The sequence below is a fragment of the Pipistrellus hanaki genome (genome assembly GCF_964339955.1).
Source record: "Pipistrellus hanaki genome assembly, chromosome: 3".
NCBI lineage: Eukaryota > Metazoa > Chordata > Mammalia > Chiroptera > Vespertilionidae > Pipistrellus > Pipistrellus hanaki.
Window position 1 is genome coordinate 185,436,633 of NC_140505.1, and position 19,849 is coordinate 185,456,481.

The 19,849-nt window shown below is 42.9% G+C and overlaps 1 protein-coding gene across 1 annotated transcript in view; it reads right to left on the reverse strand.

Moving 5' to 3' along the window:
* ENTHD1 (ENTH domain containing 1) overlaps nt 1-19,849 on the reverse strand; it is a gene marked incomplete at both ends in the record, with an annotated part of 70,998 nt that overhangs the window by 14,004 nt on the left and 37,145 nt on the right. The window contains one exon of the mRNA XM_084878302.1: nt 18,109-18,238. Coding sequence (XP_084734428.1) covers nt 18,109-18,238 — 130 coding nt within the window. The remainder of the gene's footprint in view (nt 1-18,108; nt 18,239-19,849) is intronic.

Below are 19,849 nucleotides of genomic sequence, written 5' to 3' on the forward strand. Positions count from 1 at the left end.
CTCTGAATTCCACCAAAAAGGCAGAGGGGAGTAGAGAGTGAATTAATTTGGTTGGCTCGCTTTTCTCATTTTCTTTCCATTCAAATCTCAATGTCAAAGAGCTTTGTTCTCAAGTAATCTACCCAGCAGCCTCCTGGACGGGAAGCCCAGTATGAAACTGAGACTACATCAGCTTTCTCTATTGCACAGTGCTTTACACTTGCAAATATATTTGATTAATGCAAAATGGGACCTTGAAATTTTGGTCAAATCAAAGCTGGCTTGATTATTCTTGATATTTTATCTTATCCAAAGAAGCTTATTCTCTACGTAAGACATCAGATTGCAAATTTAAATACAGACTTTCACTAACGTGCCTGAAGTAAGGAAAAAAAACAAATCAACAGTAATACACCGCCATGCTTAGAGCCTAAGGACAAAAGAGAACAGCTCTGCTATTGAAGGTACTGAAATGTTGTTGCTAGTTTGGAGAAAATGCTGAAATCATTTTCGAAAGAGAACTTCAGATTTAATTCTGAGTTAAGAGACTTTGCCTACAGACAGGAACATTCCATCTGGTAACGCCTTTTCATTTTTCAATAATTCCACTGCCTTGTTCCAGGTACTATAATTACTGAATATTATTTTATATTCCATTATACTGTGAGTCTAAGAATGGGTTTATGTTCCAGCGGAGCTATCGCTGTGATCAATTCTCCTGTTGGTCTAACAAATAGTATCCAATTACAGCTACAAAGCAGAGAGCTGGCAAGCATGACAGAAAATGGATCCCAAAATATGTCTTTCGGTGGTTTAACAATGTGTAACTGAAGGAGTTCCTACTTTAGTAATTATGTTAATCAAAGGAAATAGGATCTGAAGATAATAAGGCCATTTTTTCTAAGCCACAGTTATAAATTATTAATATAGCAGGATGCTCTGTATTGCTCATTGATATATTGGTATAAAGTAGACAAGCCACTAATTTAAAATGGATACTCAATGTGAAACTTAACATATTTGACATGAGAATTGTAATATATTTGTCTTACTGTATATATGAAACCCCAAATAATTGTAATAAGGTGGAATAGCTATAATTTCCCTATGGTCTGTGTTAAGTGTAAGTGTGTGTATATATGTGTATGTATGTAAACACACAATAGTAGGTTCTGAGAACTTTTTATTGTTTACCACCACATTAGCTGTATTATATTATACCAAAATATTAAAATAAGAAAACATTTGGAAAATGTAGCTATGAAATATGTCAAGTATATTATTTCTTTCAATATTTTTGAGTTAATGGTTTAACTTCTCATAGGAAAATAAATTTGTAGACACACTTAAAGGTGATTTTTTTTTTTTAATTCTCACCTGAGGATATTTTCCCATTGATTTTTAGAGAGAGTGGAAGAGAGAGGGAAAGACAGAGATAAATATTAATGTGAGAGAAACACATTGATTGGGTTGCCTCCTGCAGTGCCCAACCAGAGCCCAGACTAGGGAGGAGCCTGCAACTGAGGTAATATGCCCTTAACCGGAGTCAAACACGGAATCCTTCTGTCAACAGACTGACATTCTATCCATACTGGTTAGGGCAGCGGTCGGCAAACTCATTAGTCAACAGAGCCAAATATCAACAGTACAACAAATGAAATTTCTTTGGAGAGCCAAATTTTTTAAACTTAAACTTCTTCTAACACCACTTCTTCAAAATAGACATGCCCATGCTGTGGTATTTTGTGGAAGAGCCACTCTTAAGGGGCCAAAGAGCCACATGTGGCTCGCGAGCCGCAGTTTGCCAACCATGGGGCTAGGGCAAAGGTGCTTTTCTTTTAAAATTTCAAGTAGATAGCTGAAGACTCCCAGGCCATGAATATGGATCATATAAAACAGGTTCAGGATCCTCATTAAATTTCACACAATTACAGTTCCATCAATAATAAACATTGTCATTTCCTTCAGTAGATTATCATTATAAAACTGAGGCTGAAAATGGCTTTGAGAAGCTGGCGATCATTAGCACCTCGATGCTTTCAGCCTTTCAGGCTGGAGTGGAATCGGGTCTCCAGCATGCTAAGGCCCCATGCTTTACAGAGCACACTCCAGGCCAAACAGATGAGCAAGGTCTGAAGGTCAAATGCTTGTGACAGACAGACCAAGTCTCATATTGACAGTGACACCCTATGGGTGACTTTAGGAGAGTCCGAAGTTAAGCTAGATTGGGTCAGGGTTTAATTCTGACATGAATTAAATATATGACATGCTTGAAATGGTACCTGGCACCTGGTGAACACTATGTAGTTACTGGGTTTTGTTGGTTATGGAACAGTCGGAGAAGTGGAATCACAAGGGATTCAAAATGGGACCTTGAAATTTTGGTCACACCAAAGCTGGTTTGGTTATTCTTGGTATCTTATCCTGCCGTGGGCCGACCATTAGCAATGGGAACCTGAACACGCCAGGCGCTCTCCCTGCCCCTCAGCAGCCCCTGCACTTATAGACCACAGCATGACGCATGCCCTCTGTGCCACCGCTTCTTGCATTTAAGGCCAGGAGGACTGGCATGCTGTGGAAAGATGACGATGAGAAGAACTATAATTCTTAAATATTTCCCTCATTAGATGTGCAGACCAACAGAAAATTTCTTACTTCAATACTGAGTAGGAATCACGCCTAAATCTGCAACACTGCAACAAACCTTTAAATATCATTTAAATTGTGCACTCAGAGGAGGTGCTATTTCTCACGAAGCATGAGCTATTACTCAAAATAAGCAAAAAAAGAACCCCCAAAATCCACACACCACCAACAAACGACAACAAAATCCCAAACAACCTCTCCAAATCCCACGTATTAAAAAGTAATATCCTATCTAATAAAAGAGCAATATGCAAATTGACTGTCACTCCAACACACAAGATGGCTGCCCCCATGTGGTCAAAGATGGCTCTCCCCATGTGGACACAAGATGGCCACTACAAGATGGCTAGCAGAGGAGAGCAGTTGGGAAGGACCAGGCCTGCAAGGGAGGGCAGTTGGGGGCGATCAAGCCTGCAGGGGAGGGCAGTTAGGGGTGACCAGGCCTGCAGAGGAGGGAAGTTAGGGGTGACCAGGCCTGCAGGGGAGGGCAGTTAGGGGCAAATAAGCTGGCAGGGGAGCAGTTAGGCATCAATAAGGCTGGCAGGCAGAAGTGGTTAGGGGCAATTAGGAAGGCAGGCTTGCGAGCAGTTGGGAACCAGCAGTCCTGTATTGTCAGACATCCCTCGAGGGATCCCAGATTGGAGAGGGTGCAGGCTGGGCTGAGGGACACTCCTCCCCCACCCCCTGTGCACAAATTTTGTGCACCAGGCCTCTAGTCCTATATAATAAAGAGCTAATATGCAAATGGTAATCACGCCCTCACACCCTTGTGCCCTCGTGCTGGGGCCGGAGGACCTGAGGCCATGCCCAACCAGACCCAGTGTCGGGGCTGGGGGACCTGAGTCTGCGTCCCCTGACATTGTGCTTGGCTGGGGTTAACCTGTTTGATTCTGGGGGGAGGGGAATCAGTATGGAGCAACAGCAGAGCAGACACTTTTGACAATCCAGCATGGAGTCACGGTAGCCATGACAGTTTTGTCAAGTGCTATGTTAAGACTGAGGTAATGAGAACACTCTTTGGAAGCATCCAAAACCACAAGTCTGGGCACTCGGTGGGACTTCCACCACTGGGAGGGCTATAAGAACTCAGAGCTCCAACCACTAAGCCACACCAACTGTACCAAGGTCATATTGGGAGCCCCGCTGGCCTTCCACTGCAGCCACCTGGCTTGAGAACCATGCCAACCTCTCCACCTGTGGACACGCCAGTGACCCAGTGGCTGGGACTCTGTGTCCAGCACTCGCTCGTTCCTGGAAGCTCCCTGACTCTGTGTGTAACCTGTGTGTGACTCTACTGGCTTGTCGGGGAGGTCTCCCCTAATGAACCTGGCCGTGTGGAAAGAAAGAAGGTGTGTGATGCTTCCATGCTCACGACAGGGTCTTTGTCAGGCTGCCTTCCTCCAGGAAGAACCTGTTTGTCAGGAGCAGGACCACAGGCCTAGAGCCATAGAGCTGTGTACCTCCTGGAACACTTCACTTAATGCAGAAGTTGAGGCTCCACTTCCTGCTGGGCTGGCTCCAGCCTAGTGTTCTGATTGTGATGCTGTTATCAGCATTGGCCTCAGGGAACCTGCCTGATTCCTTCACACTCAGCCCCCTGCTCCAATCAGGTTTCAGTCCTCAGGCCTACTGCCGTTAGTCCGCTTTTGTGCCGTTTTGCTCGTGGAGATTTCCTTTAACCTCCATGCATCTAACAATGCACTAAACGGTATCTTTTATCCAGAATCTAGTTTTGTGGTTCTTTTTTTAACAGCAGGAGGACCTCCACATTGCAGAAAATGAAAGAAGTCCGGAGTACAGTTTTTATCCTGCAGATAATGAAGAGCCATTAAAGCTGCTTTGAAGTTTTGTGTGTTATCCAGATTCCTGGGGAGAGCGCTGGCAGTCAGACAGGAGGGAGACTCAGGCAAGATCGCTGACCAAGGTATTTTAACAGAGCAAGTAACACATGACAAAGGCCCGCGAAGTAGGCATAGAGATGACATTTAAAATATGATCATCAAAGAATTGTCACAACTTAGTGATTGAATATTTCTAAATAATTAGGCTTTCTCCAAGTTTATAGGTAGCAAGGACTGGTGACATGGAGGACCTACTCCAGGAAGGAGCTACCTTCCTAGATAACTAGTTTAATCTAAAGTAAGGAGGAAGCTAGCAAGGCCTGTTAGATCAAAATCCATCCTGTGACCCATTGTTCAAGATGGCCCAGCAAATATTTATTTACTAAACATTAACATATTCATCTCCTTGTGAACTGCCTTACTTCCTGTTTGAAGTTCTGGGCCCCACCTTCCTCCTCTTACCATGGAATGACATATATGCCTCATGTTTCATGTCTTTGGAATTTTCACACATATGTGAATTTCCCATGTGCACATATTAATACTTAATTTCTCCTGTTAATCTCTTGTATGTCGTTTGGATTATTTGACCAGCCAGAAAGAAGAACTATGTGGGAAAGAGGAAAGTGTCCCATCTCCAACACCACTGATTAAAACACCTTTTTCATTTATATTTACTAAAAACATTTGACCTTGGCATGAGCCACGACTGAGCTATCAGGATCTGTAACTGCTATAGCCCTTTGCTTATCTTGTCTCCAGGCCACAAGGCATGATGGTCCAAAAGAAACACCTGCTGCAAAAGTCTAAGGCGCCTCCAGGGCTCTTCTGTAGTGCAAAGTGCAGCCATCTGAAACACACACACACACACACACACACACACACACACACACTACAAAATCTTGAGAAAGGAAAAGAGAACATTTGTAGGAGGCTAATCCACCTCTCAGAAACTAGGTCACTCCTTGTCTACTCTGCCCAGTCCTCTGAAACATCCACACATTGTTGTGTGGAAGATAGCAATACGGATTGGAACAAATTAAGTACCACTATTTCCATTTCATTAAAACTGCTAACTTCAGGGAAAATGAAGCTGTAGTTTGTACACGTTGGACCTGTTGGATTATCATCAACAACAAGGGCAAAAGGATTAGCTACTTGCTAGATTTCTCAGAATTTACTACACGATTGGGCATGTTTGCTGATGACCTACTTTCAAGATGTGCTGTGCTTTTTATTTATTTTTCATGGTAATGAAATGCTCGTATCTCTCAAATGCACAACAAACATACAAGCACCAGCTAGATAGCACAGTTCAAATTTTTAAAAATTATGTGTTTCAAGGGAAGACATTGGGGAGAGAATGCAGAGAGCATGGCCTAACAAGGTAACAGCAAGGCGGTGCTGTTAGATATCAGTGGACACAGGCAAAGAGAGGTGGACAACCTGGGAGCAATGGGTAAGTTTCCTCTCAGCAGAAGGCAGGGTGAAGAGATGGCGGGGACCAGGGAGCAAATTTCCCCCATCCCCAAAGCCATAAGGCCAAGCAGTCCCTGAAACTCTGCGGCCAGCCTCAGAGGAAAAGGGAGAAAGGGAAAGCCTGAACTGACCAATTTAAACTGGAGGATGACTGAGAAAACAGAACAGCCAAGTTTATATTTTCTGCCACCAAGAAATTTAAGGTTATGTTGAATTATAGAAAAATATAGGGACTTTTGGCAGAGTTGAGGTCACGGCTTGAAAACATCACACCCACGACTCAAACGTAAGTAAGTGGGAAAGACTCTTCCACCCCCCGACAGCCCTTTGTCTTTCTTCACCCACCGCTTCTAAGTAAGACAGCTCCTTAGCGCTCTCTCTGCTCTCCGGATCTTCCTGCCTCTAAAACGAACTTGAGTAACAACAGCTGGAACTGGGGTGAGAACACCCATACCATGTCTCTGGGTTTCTGCCACACAGAAACCAAGAGACAGATCCTGGTTTTAGACCAGATTTGAAGTGATATGAAAGGAAAAGCTAAATAAATAATATCTGGGCCAACACCAATGCCCATGTGCATTCCCTCTCTATATCCTTGAACATTATTTCAAACTAAAGGCACAGTGCACGGATTCGTGCACCAGTGAGGTCCCACAGCCTGGCCTCTGCCCTCTCGCAATCCGGCACACCTCGGGGGATGTAGTAGTGAGTGAAGTAGCAGGAGGCCAGGGTGCTGCTACCGCTCATTCTGGCCCTGCTGCACCTGCCACTGCCGCTTGGTAGCACTGCACAGAGGTGGGCGAGGCTTACGCTGCCGCAACTGTACTTGCCAGCCATGAGCCCAGCGTCTGGTGCCTGTCTGTCAGCTGAGCAGCGCTCCAGCTGTGGGAGCGCACTGACCACCAGGGGGCAGCTCCTGCATTGAGCATCTGCCCCCTGGTGATCAGTGGGCACCATAGCTACCAGCCAGTCTTCCAGTCATCAGGTCGACAGGTCAGGTAGGCTTTTATATATATAGATTAGAGGCCCCGTGCACAAAATTCATGCCAGGGGGTGTGTCCCTCAGCCCAGCCTGCACTCTCTCCAATCTGGGACCCCTTGAAAAATGTCTGACTGTCCATTTAGACCCGATCCTAATAGTAGAGAGGGATGTCCGATCCTAATTGGGCAGTTGGACATCCCTCTCACAATCCAGGACTTCTGGCTCCCAACTTCTTGCCTGCCTGCCTTCCTGATTGCCCCTAACCGCTTCTGCCTGCCAGATGGCTGATAGGTCCATGCAAAAGTGTTCAACATCACTAATGAAGGGAATGCAAGTCAAACCATAATGAGATACCACCTCATCCCTCTTAGCATGGCTACGATCAAAGAGATAAGAAATAAGTGTTAGAGAGAATGGGCATTCAGGCCTGTCTTAGTATGTAAGGGCTCTGTAACAAAATATCAGACTGGGTAGCTTATAAACAACAGAAAGTGATTTCTCACAGTTCTGGAGGCTGAAGTCCAAGATCAGGGTGACGGCAATAGTCAGGTTCCGGGGAAGGCCTTCTTCCCGGCAGCAGACTGCTGACTCCTTCCTAAGTGCTCCCACATGGAAGCTCTATGGGTCTTTTTATGTCACTAATTCCATTCATGAGGGTTCCACCCGGGTGACCTAATCACTTCCCAAGGGCCCCACCTCCCAGTACCATCCCTTGGGCATTAGGTTGTCAACATATTTGAGGGGAACACAGACATTCAGACCAGAGCAATGCCCCTTTGGAGGAAGCTCCAGGTTCACTCTGTTACTCTGGCATCATATTAATTATGCCTCCTTTTACTTCAAAAATGTCATGGGTTGGACAATAAGTTACATGGTCACCTTTCCTGATATGACTGTTTACTTTTCTGGCTTCATCTGGTACCTTTCCTGACATCACTTAATCCTAAACCCCTGCTCATTTCTGTCAGTTAACCTTCCTCCTGGTCTCACACACTGTTCACTTTGCCTAAGGTCCTCTCTTCTTCACTTCTCACTTGGTCTGTTCATTCGGTGTTGTAAGGAAAATAGCGTAGTAAACTGTTTTTCCAACTGTGGGTTGTGACCCGTTCATTAGTAGGTTTTAAAATCAATTTTGTGGGTCACATTCAGTATTTTTAAAAAAGTAAAACTGTCTAGAATAAAAGAGAATCCATCAGAAGGCATCGCTAATAACTAGTTTGTGAAACTGCTGTTTCGGGGTGCGGAGTGATTGTGTGTGGACTGGAGTCATGACCTGAAAGGCACCTCTGACTGGATCAGAGTCACATCGGCATAGGCTGCGGGATCAGACTATTTTTTTTTTTTTTTAAATATATTTTATTGATTTTTTATACAGAGAGGAAGAGAGAGAGATAGAGAGTTAGAAACATCAATGAGAGAGAATCATCGATCAGCTGCCTCTTGCACACCCCCTACTGGGGAGGTGCCCACAACCAAGGTACATGCCCTTGACCGGAATCGAACCTGGGACCTTTCAGTCCCTAAGCCGACGCTCTATCCACTGAGCCAAACAGGTCTCGGCGGGATCAGACTATTTGATCTAAATCCTGACTTTGCCACTTCCTAGCTTTGTGACCTTGGACAAGTTATTTAAACTGTGAGGATTTTCCTCGTTTGTCTTATGAGATTGTTACAAAATTAAATGAATCAAAATGGTTAAAACTGCACCCAGCACACACAACACGCGTTGACTATTTATCATTACCTATCCTTCAGGTTCTAGTTGGAGCATCACTTTCTCCAGAAAGCCTCCCCTAACACCCAAAGTCAGGGTTCGTGCCCTCCTGTGTCCTCCCTTCTTACCCCTTATCCCACTTGTCTGAGGAGACGTGGCCAGATCTGATTGGACCACTGGGAGCTACAGAAAGGCGGGTATCTTGTTCATCATTTGGTATCTAGCAATTAGCACAGTACCTGGCACATAATAAGGTATCAGTACATTTTTGCAGAATTAATCATTTAATCACTCTTGGAAATAGATATACAGCCATTTGTTTTATGCAAATAAAGTCATCGTGAGACTTACACACCTGAGAAGTCACAGTCATTTTGATGAAGAACCTGTCACCTTAGTTTAGATTAAGCCTGATTCTCTTAATTTGAAATGTCAGAGGGTTATATAACTTTTTATAATATACACTCGTTAGCAAGGTAGTAAAAGATTTATGTTGGATGGCTTCTTGATCTAAAATTCATAAATAATTTTAAAATCAGCATCTATTAATTTTTCTTTTAATCATTACGATGGGAAAAGTTGGGTACTGCATGACAAATAGAAGGTGGCACCTTAATTTATTTATTTTTGGGGGGCAGTAAAAATAGTATTTTATTCCACCCCCTCCCACTCACCATCTCCCTACACCCCCCAGTACACTTTTTCCTTCTCGTTCCCACAGCAATGTTACAATCAGAAAACAAATGTGTGGGTGTTTTTGTTTTTGTTTTGTTTTGTTTTGTTTTTTGGGGGGGCACGGGATTTGGGGAGGAATATGGGTAAAAACAGTCAAATTACAGTTGGAATTTTTCCAAATAGGTTATCCACTTAAGTCATCATCTTCTCCCTCATCTTCAGGTTCTCATTTTTGCTTCTGAGCCCTTTCTTCAAGATCTTCATCTTCCTAGTTGTTTACTTCCCAGTCATTATAGCCTCTTCATCCTCTTCATTCTCCCCATCACACCCTCCTCCTCTTCATCCACTGCCTGAGCTGCCTCCTCCTCCTCCCCATTCTCTCCTCCTCCTCTTCGTCTTCCTCCCCCTCCCCCTCCCCCTCCTCTTCCTCTTGGTCCAGGCCCTCTACATAGCCCTGGGCGCCTGAGTCAGGGGCCTCGTTGTCATCCTTCCGGATATGTAAGTGATGGAGGAGCTTGAACACACTTTATCTACAGTCATTCAGGCTGGTTACCTCACAATTGAAAAGGTTCTGTCCTGAGCTTTTCTAACTTTTTCAGTGGCTCTATTGTGCTGAGGTCTCTAATTTTGTTGACACTATTGTGACAATACTTCCAAGCCCCTGAGATTGTTACCGCTTAGTTCAAGCTTCTTAAGTTTAACTTTGCTAAGTTTGTGACTGAGGTGAAGGCCATGTTGATTGTACTTAAGAACTCCAGTTCTTCAAATGCATCTGCGAGGCCTTCGGTTTTGCCTTCATTAGACCGACAGCTGTCCGGGACAAGCTCTTTCATATCAGAGGACGTTCTCCGCAGCTCTCAGTGAACCCATTGTCCAGGTCCATCTCCTGTGCTCTCTGCAGAGGCTCCTAAGCCAGCGGAATTCAATCAATACACCCTGACCCCACAGCCACACAGTTTAGAATTTAAAGGCTTAACCAGCTCTGCTCCATTCTTCAAAATGTGGCATATTTAAATGTACTTACCATCCATCTTTCTAGTCTTTTATTTTACTGAGCTCTGCAAATAACTGTGGTTTTGCTCTATTCATTCATTTCAATGTAAGTCTTGAAATAATTTTATCTATGTCTTTTTCATGTCTGAATCATGTTTCCCATATTTTTGAAGTAAAAAGGAACAATTAAGTTAAAAAGCATTTTAATTGGCTTTATTAATACCAACTATGTAATACATAATTACTATGTTGATAACCTCTCAAAGTTCTCTCATCGGTTCTTTAATTTGAAGAATGCTTTGCAATGCTCTGGTGACTGACATAGACTATTTTGGGGAAATGTGACTATTTCAGGGAAATGTGAAAGCCTCCAGCAACTGCCCTCAAAATGGAAGACATCAATCAGCGCCCAGTTTATGAGTACATCTAAAAAGGATATGCGATGGCCAGAAGAGTATTGCATTGCTAGGGGTGACAGAGAGCAGAGCCCAGAAGAGTGCTGCGCTAACGGCAGAGTCACCCAGACCCCTGCGGATGGTCTGGGGACTCCTGTACAACTAACTCTCTTACTAAGTCACATGGACACAAGTCAAATGATGATGAGGGTTACAAAGAAAACAAAGCAGAGAAGAGGGATAGGGAGTGCCAATGGTGGTGGGGGGTGTCAGTTTTTAATAAAATGTTCAGGAAGACCTCCCTAGAAGGTGACATTTCAGCAGAATATGAAAAGAGGGGAGAGACAGAGACAAAGAGTGAGAGACTGAGGGAGCACCATGGGTACAGGATGCAGGAGTGACTTCAGAACAGAAGGCCTTCCTCCGGCACACTGGAAAGAAGGCTAAAGGCTCCATAAAGTGGGAGTGGGAATGAGTCTGTTATGTACTCAGCTATCTTCCAATTGTCCTGGAGGACACTCCTTTCACCAGGGCATTAAAAATGTTCAGTGACGGGCAGTATTTGTTTTCTGATTGTGACAGCTTTGTGGTGCTTGTCATCTGTAGGCTGAAGATGACCGCTGGGTGATGCAGTGGAGCCAGGCCCCCTGACCTCTGGGAATGATGGCAGCCTGGAGTGGTGAAGCCAGATGCTTGTGCCTAACTCTTGGAGACAACGTGGCACAGTAACCGTGGTTAGCCACGGGGATATAATGATAACAGCTTTTTGTTGTTTTTTTACTTTCAGTGATGTATCATAATGGTTAATGAATCACAAGACCTATAGGAAATAGATAAGCAGCCTACTACGTGCTGCTAGACATAAATAGATGGAAGACTTAACTATTGTCATCACGGTGGGGTTCGTGGTCTCTTATCCAATTCCTAAACCTGAGCCAGTTCACAGAGCCAGAGCCTCTTGATTGAGGGGAAGGTCAGATCCCTCTGAGGGAGAATCCTGAAATTCCACCACGGGCATACATAGTAAATTTTGCTCTAAGCCTTCCCTACAGGTACCTGAAGCCATTTACAACAACTACTGTACCAGGAAAGGAAAATACACAGGATTTCCAGGTCTTGTTAGATGCTGGCTCTTAACTGACATTAATCTCTGGAGATCCAACAACTCCACTATAGTCCAGTGAGTAGAAATTTATGGAAATCAGATGGCACCTGAAGTCTTGGCCTAGGCTCCACCCCACAATGGGCCCAGTAAAACCACAGACCTACCTCTAGCTGTTTCCATGGTCTCAGAACGTATAATGGGAACAGAACACTCAGTGACTGGCAGAATCCCCACATCGGTTCCATGACCCATGGAATCGAGGCTATTATGGTTAGAAGGACAGGGTAGAAGCCCTCAGAATTACACTCCCCCCCCCCAAAAAAAAAAAAATCCATCAAAGTCTTGATTCTTATCACATTCCAATATCACCTGCCTGCTTTTCTGAAAAGCCAGATGGATTGTGGAGAATGATACATATTATTGCAAATATAATCAGATGGTGATGCCAATCATAGCTGTAGCTCCAGCTGTGGTATCCTTACTCTCAGCCTAGAAATGTTTTACAAAATCTATTAATAATTAGGATCAGTTAGCCTGCATGTGACTGGGACACAGTATACCTTGATTGTCTTGCCTCACAGCTGGATTTTCTTAATATCCCACAGAACATCACATGGATCCAGTAATGATGGTACAATGCTGATTGGACTTATTAAGCACGGAGCAGCAAGCACTCTTGGTGCTACCTGCTGGCGGAAGGTGGGTGATAAGTCCTGGGAAGTCCAAGGGCTGCCACACCTGTGCAGCGTTCATACAGCGGTGAGGGGAGGGTCAGGATATCTTCTCTAACATGAGAGGCAAGTTGTTGCACCTCAAAATGCGCCCCCCCCACCCCCACACACCCAACAAAATCACAGTAATCATGACCTCTTTGAATTTTGGAGGCAATGTATATGACATTTGGGCGTCTGCTCTGATCATGTACCCCGTTTTCAGTGCTCATCAAAGCAAGAAAAGGTTCTGCAGCAGCCCGGCCCACTGCACAGGCTGCCTGGACAGTACAACCTAGAACCAGCGCAAGTGCCTTAGGCAGAGACAGATGCTCAATGAGCCCTGGTAGGAAATCACAAAGCTGATCTCTCAAAGATTTAAATGAACAGAGTAATTTGATATTATAAAAATATCACTTCTCCAAATTGATTTAAAAATTGACAGTGCCAATGAAAACTAATGGAGTGGGGTGTTTTGTTTTTTTTCAAGGAATGTGACAAAACTTTTTTGTAGAAAAGCAAAAAGTAAAAAATAGACAAAACACTCCTAATGAAGGAAGTCATCAAGAATTATTGCAAAGGTAGAGTAATTAAAACTATTTGTTGGCGCAGGGATAATAGAATAATTTACAGAACAGAATAAAGAGCTCAGAAACAAACCCATGCACATGTGTAAACTTGCTTTAGGATACAGATGGCATTACAGTTCAGCTAGGAAAGAACACACTTTTCAATAAAATGATGCTGGACCAGCTGGATATCCATTTAGAAATAAAATTAGACTCCTGCTTCCACCATACACAAAACCAATACCAGCTGCATTAAAATTGTAATTGTGGAAAGCAAAACTTGAAAATGTTTAACCTACATAGAAGTATCTTTATGGTCTTGAGACAAGAAAAACATTTTTTTTTTTAAATAACAAGATACAGAAAGTACAAATCATAGGAATAAAATTCTACCTCGTTAAAACTTTCGCTATTCAAAAGACTCTTTACAAAGTGGAAAGATAAGTCATGACCTGGACAAATGTATTTTAAAAATGAAATGTTAACCTCCAGAATAGATGAAGAATTCCTACAAATCAAGAAAAAGCCAAACAACCAAATAGAAAAATGGACAAAAGATCAGAACAGACAATTCACAGGTGAGGAAATATGAATGAACCATACACATTTGAAAATATGCTCAATTTAATTATTAAACAATACATTTAAAAACAAATGATACCAACCATTACCCAACAGATTGGCGATTACCCTCCCCTCCCCACAAATTACACTATACTGTAAAGAGCTTGTGTGGATATGGAGCAACGAGAACTTTGGAAAACAATTTGGCACTATCTAGTACATTTAAAGATGTTCATATTGAACCATCAGCAATTTCACTCTGAAATATGTGCCCTAGAGAAACTCTTGTCCATGAGAACCAGGAGTCTCATAGAAGCATGTTCACAACAGCACTTTTTACAATGCAAAAAACCTGAGCACCATACTGATGACAGCTCTAAAACACAGTTCTAGAGTGGAATAAATGAATACACTCTAATACATGTACACAATAAAATACTATACAGCCATGACAACCATGTACACATCTAGATGAACCTTAAAAACATATTACTGAGTGATAGAGGCACAGAAAAATAAACTCAATGACTATCTATAATAATAAAAAGGTAAAATGCTAATTAGACTGGACGTCCTTCCAGACTAAGCTGGGCTGGACTGAAGCCAGGTCCTGGGTGCCTGCCAGCAGCTGGACGGAAGCCGCCTGGGTCCCAGGTGCCTGAGGGAAGCCAGTGCTGGTGCTGGCAGCCAGGGAAAGGAAGGTCTATTCCTGCATGAATTTTTTGTGCATCAAACCTCTAGTATTTAGATAAAATTTTAAAGCCTGTAAAATGAATAATGTATTTTTCAGAGTATAAACATATGTAGAAAAACTATAAAGAAAAGCAAGGAATGGTGAGCACAAAATTCAAGAGAATAGTCACTCAGAAGAAAGGAATGGGCTCAGTGAAGCAACGACCGAGTGCAGGTGAGGGCGGTGCTCCCAACACACAGGCAGAGTGCGGACAGCGGATCACGCGCCTGAGGAGGGAAGCAGCAGGCAGAAAGGAGAACTGAGGATGCTGCACCAGAATCACTTTCCTACTTTATTTTTGCCTTGGGCTGAAGTTGCCAAAATTATAACATGGAAATGAGAACCATCTGTTGACAGTATAAGTTAGTGAGCTGGGCAGAATTTACCAAAAGAAATTGAGTAATGTATTTTAAATCTGACTCAAATTGTGGAAAAATATAAATAAAAAGCCTACTTTAGTTGAGAGAAGAAAAAGCTGTCATTTTATCATCATCTATAATGGCAAACATGGAAATAACTTAAATAACCATTAACATAATATTGGTTAAGTAAAATAGGAGAGATTCATACTGTGGCACACAGTTTTAATAGTTATAAAAAATTAAATAGATCAGGAACAGTGAAATGGACCAAAGGAACAGGAGAGAGCTGTTAAATAGATGCTATTATATGACTCTAACTTAGCAGAGGTTAGAGTCATTTCAAAACAGAAGAGAAAAATTAATTAGTCAATGTTTTTGAGACACTGGATCCCCTCTGCTGTATCTCAAAACATTCACAAATATATTCAATCCAGATAGGTTAAGGAACCAAAAAAATTAAGATGAAATATGGGTGAACATGCACTCTGAACCTGTGTGGAAAAAGCCTTCTTAAAAACACAAAAACAAATGCTCAGAAGGAAAAGAGGAATAAATATGACTATGAAACAGAAAGCCTCTATAAAAATACCAACTAAACAAAAAAACTTCTATAAAAAAAGGTTTAGAGGTAATTCATAGCCTGTAAAATGATATTTGCAACATAAATAACAGAGAGGATTAGTAAAATGGTAGAATCGTCCCTCGTGTGACATATTTTTGACTTTTTCCCTTTGAACGGTTGCCACTGATGCTCACTTATACTCCATTTCACTTGTATTAAAATGTTGGCAGGAGAACCATGTCCACAAAGCCTGAGCATGGAAATTTACAGCGCCTTTAATTATAACTAGAGGCCCAGCGCACAGAATTTGTGCGCGGGTATGGTCCCTTAGGCCTGGCCTGTGATCAGCGCCATCTTCCCCTGCTGCCCGCAGCCGGCCCCCCCTCCCCCCCCCCTCGCTGCCACCCACCCTTGGTTTCCCATTTGCCATCGGCAATCGGAGCCTGCTGGTCAGTGGGGAAGAACTGAAAGGTCGGGGCACTGCCCACATCCCTTGCCACTCACCCTCCGTTCCCCATTTGCCACTGGGTGATTGGAGCCTGATGGCTGGGGGAAGGGACCGAGAGGTTGGCTATTCCCGCTTGCTCACCGGCCCGTCCCTGTCATGAGTCGCCCTGTGTGTGTAGAGTGACTGGCAGGGCGGGAGCCTTAGCCTGGCACAACACGCATCCCCTGCCACCTACCCCCGGTTCCCCATTCGCCATCAGGCAATTGGAGCCTGCTGGCGGAGAAAGGGACCAAGAGGTGGTCAGTGCGACTCATAGTGACTGGTTGAGCAGTCATTCTGGTAATTCTGTCATTAGGGTCAATTTGCATATCACCTTTTTATCATATAAGAGGACTGCCAATACTTGGAGAACCAGTAGGCGAATGGATAAGCACCCTAGCATATCCTACTCAGCACTAAAAGGAAAAGCCTATTAAGCCATGGAAGACAAATATCACTAAGTGAAAGAAGCCAGTCTGAAAAGGATACGTAACGTATGATGCCAACTATGTGACTTTTTGGAAAAGACCAAAGTATGGAGACAGTTCCAGCATCAGTGGTTACCAGTGGGTAGAAGGGGATGTAGAAATAAACAGCGGAGCATAGAGGATTTTTAGGGCCGTGAAACTTCTCCATATCATACTCAAATGGTGGACATGTTACAAATTTGTCATATGATGTATCACACCAAGAGTGAAGCCTAATGTAAACCATGGGGTTTGGATGATATTGTAGGTGGTCCCTCGGTCCCTTCCCCCAGCCATAAGGTGTTCATGTAGGTTCTCTGACTGCTATGAATGCAGCACTGTGGTGCGGGATGCTAACTGTGGGAAGCAGTGCTTATCATCTGGAAGGAGGGGTGTATGGGAAATCTCTGTACCTTCTGCTTAATTTTGTGGTGACCCTAAAACTGCTCTTAAAAATAAAATCTATTAAAAATGTGGGGGAAATGTATGGGGTTACTAATAAAAATACAAAATGTTTCCTTACTACTCTTTCTTAAAGCTTCTGGGTTTGGACCAGTTTACATAAAGTGTATTCTAAGAATACAAAGCAAGATGTCTACAAAACTATAACCACTTACAACTAATTATCCATGTGAATAATGCCATCCTTGTGTGGCAAATATGACCCACAACTTCTTGGTTTTTGCCGTTAAAATATCCTCACCATTCTCATGACTGGTTTTATAAGGAAACTATAAACATTAACTTGTAACATAAATCTATAGTAATAAGCTACCGTTTTTAAAAATATATATTTTATTGATTTTTTACAGAGAGAGGAAGAGAGAGGGATAGAGAGTTAGAAACATAGATGAGAGAGAATCATTGTTCAGCTGCCTCTTGCACACCCCCCACTGGGGATATGTCCTCAACCAACGTACATGCCCTTGACCAGAATCAAACCTGGGACCTTTCAGTCCACAGGCCAACGCTCTATCCACTGAGCCAAACCGGTTTCGGCATAAGCTACAGTTTTTATATTTTTTGGATACTGGGGATCTAGTTAAGGGAAAAGTGTGGTGCACAGTCCAAAGATGAGGGAGAGGATGAAACTCAGAACAGAAGGAGCCACCTCTGTGATAAAGGGAAAGCATGCCCAGGTGGATATAAAAGCAAAGATATCTGAAGGGATGAAAAACACGAATGAAAAAGTTTCATTCTCGTATCGGCAGAAGATCTTTCATTCGATTTTTTGAGAAAATCAAGAGGAAGAATGGACTGAAGATTGAGTGTTCACAGAGAACAAAAAGGATGAAGTGGCTCAACAATGAACCAATCAGATCTTGAGGAGCAGTAGAGCCCAAGTGGAATTTAATGGTGTAATTTATTGGAGACAGATTTTGTATAATTTTATACTGTGCCTTTTTCTCTAGTGTTAATTACTCAAGAGGTGATTAACCAATTTGTGGGATGCTATATACATCTTGCTTTTCATCTACTGCTTGCTTCTGAAAAATGGCATAATTTAAAGTCTTTATCAAAGAGAAGTTAATACAAATGAAAAAAGGAACTGAAATTAATTTGTTCTGTTCTTAACCATTCATAAAAGATGTAAGGCTTGTAGTTGATAATTTATTAAACTAAACAATGAAAAATAGAGAAAAAGCATTGAAATAAATGGGAAAATAAGATTACAGACTCACATGTGGGTTGAATTTGCCCATTCCAGTCTTGTCCCTCATGTTCAAAGTTAAATTAAAACTACTGTTGCTATATTTCACAAAATAAAATTTGATGAAAAAAATTCCGCCCAGTATTTCTTATTCACGTTTCTGAGTAAACTTCCTATTTTTTCAACCAACTTACCTGCATTCCAGAGGTTACAATCTTCCGCTTGCCCTTCTGACAACCACGTAGTTGATGAGATACTAGTAATGGTTGGAGGAACTGTCGGCAAAATTGGCTTTGGGTCATCCTCATAAAATAACATCAGGTCCTTTCAGAAAACAAGAGAGCACATAAAAGTTGGGGGGGAAATACCATTGTCTTAGTTTGCTACAATGGATGGGCAATTTGTGGAGATACAACCTATATGCATTATGTGCAAAATGTGCATAAACACATTTTGATGGAAAGAATTCACACATGAGCTATCTATACACTTGGGTGTCCACTGAGTATCGGATGATCCAAATAAAGTATATGCAGTGGGACTGGTTAATAAATCTTCTTCTCCCATAAATGGGGATATTTGGTAGTACTTTATTATAGTACAAGAGGCCCGGTTCATGAAAATTCATGCACTGGAGGGGGGGGTCCCTCAGTACCGCCTGCCCCCTCTCACAGTCCCAGGGGCAGGAGGCGACCCAGTGATCAGGGGAAGGCAATGCCCCCATCACACCTCTGCTGCTGCCACTGCCAGCAGCACAAGCCTCGGCCAGCTCTGGTTACCTGAGCCTCAGATGGCCCTGGGAGGCTGGGCAGCTACCATCTGAGGCTTGCCTGTGCCTTGTGCTGGCCCTGGGCGGCTTGGGAGGCTGAGGAGACTGGAGGACTCTGGAGACAGGTGCACAGTGCGCCAGTGGGGCTGAGCTGACTAGGCACCACCATCTTGTGACTGTGGGGGCCACCATCTTTGAGGACATGGAGTCAATTAGCATATTCCCTCCTTATTGGTTGTGGGCATCGCCATTTTTATGAAGGTGTGACAGTCAATTACCATATTTCCTCTTTATTAGATAGAATAATGAACATATAGTAAATGCATAAACCTTAAGTATGAGCTCAAGTAACTTTTAAGTTTAGGTGTATACCTATATAGCCACATTTCTTTCACTCCAGAAAGTTCTTTGGAGTTCCTTTATACTTGATACCATCCCTCCATCATTAGTAAATAGTATTCTATCACCATCAATGAGTTTGCCTGTTCTTGAACTTCATATAAGGATAACCTTATACTATATATTCTTGTGTATCTGATTCTCATTGTTTAACATAATGGTCATGAGATGCATCCATATTTTGTGTGCAAGTAGTTCGCCCCTTATCTGTGGTTTTGCTTTCTGTAGTTTTAGTTATCCATAGTCAAACACTCTTCAAAAATACTAAATAAAAATTCCTGAAATAAACTATTCATAAGTTTTAAATTGTGTACCATTCTGAGTAGCATAATGAAATCTTGTGCTATCCCACTTGTCCTGCCCGGAATGCAAATAGTCCCTCTGTCCAGCATATCCATGCTGTATATGCTGCCCCCTGTTAGTCACTTAGTAGCTGTCATGGTGATCAGATACTGTCAAGGTATCACAGTGGTTGTGTTCAGTAACTCTTATAGTAGCCTAATGCTATGTCACTTCATCTCACCATGGAGGCACTGTATCACCTCACATCATCACAAGAAGAAGGGTGAGTATAGTACTACCAGAAGCCCAGTGCACAAAATTTGTGCATGGGTAGGGTCCCTAGCAGCTTCCAGCTGTCAGCTGCCAGCTGGGGCACCTCCCTACCTTGGGATGCCTGCTCTCACCCTGCCCCTTGGTTGAACTCCCGAACTCCTGGTGGACGGGACAAGTAGTATATTAGGCTTTTACTATATAGGACTAGAGGC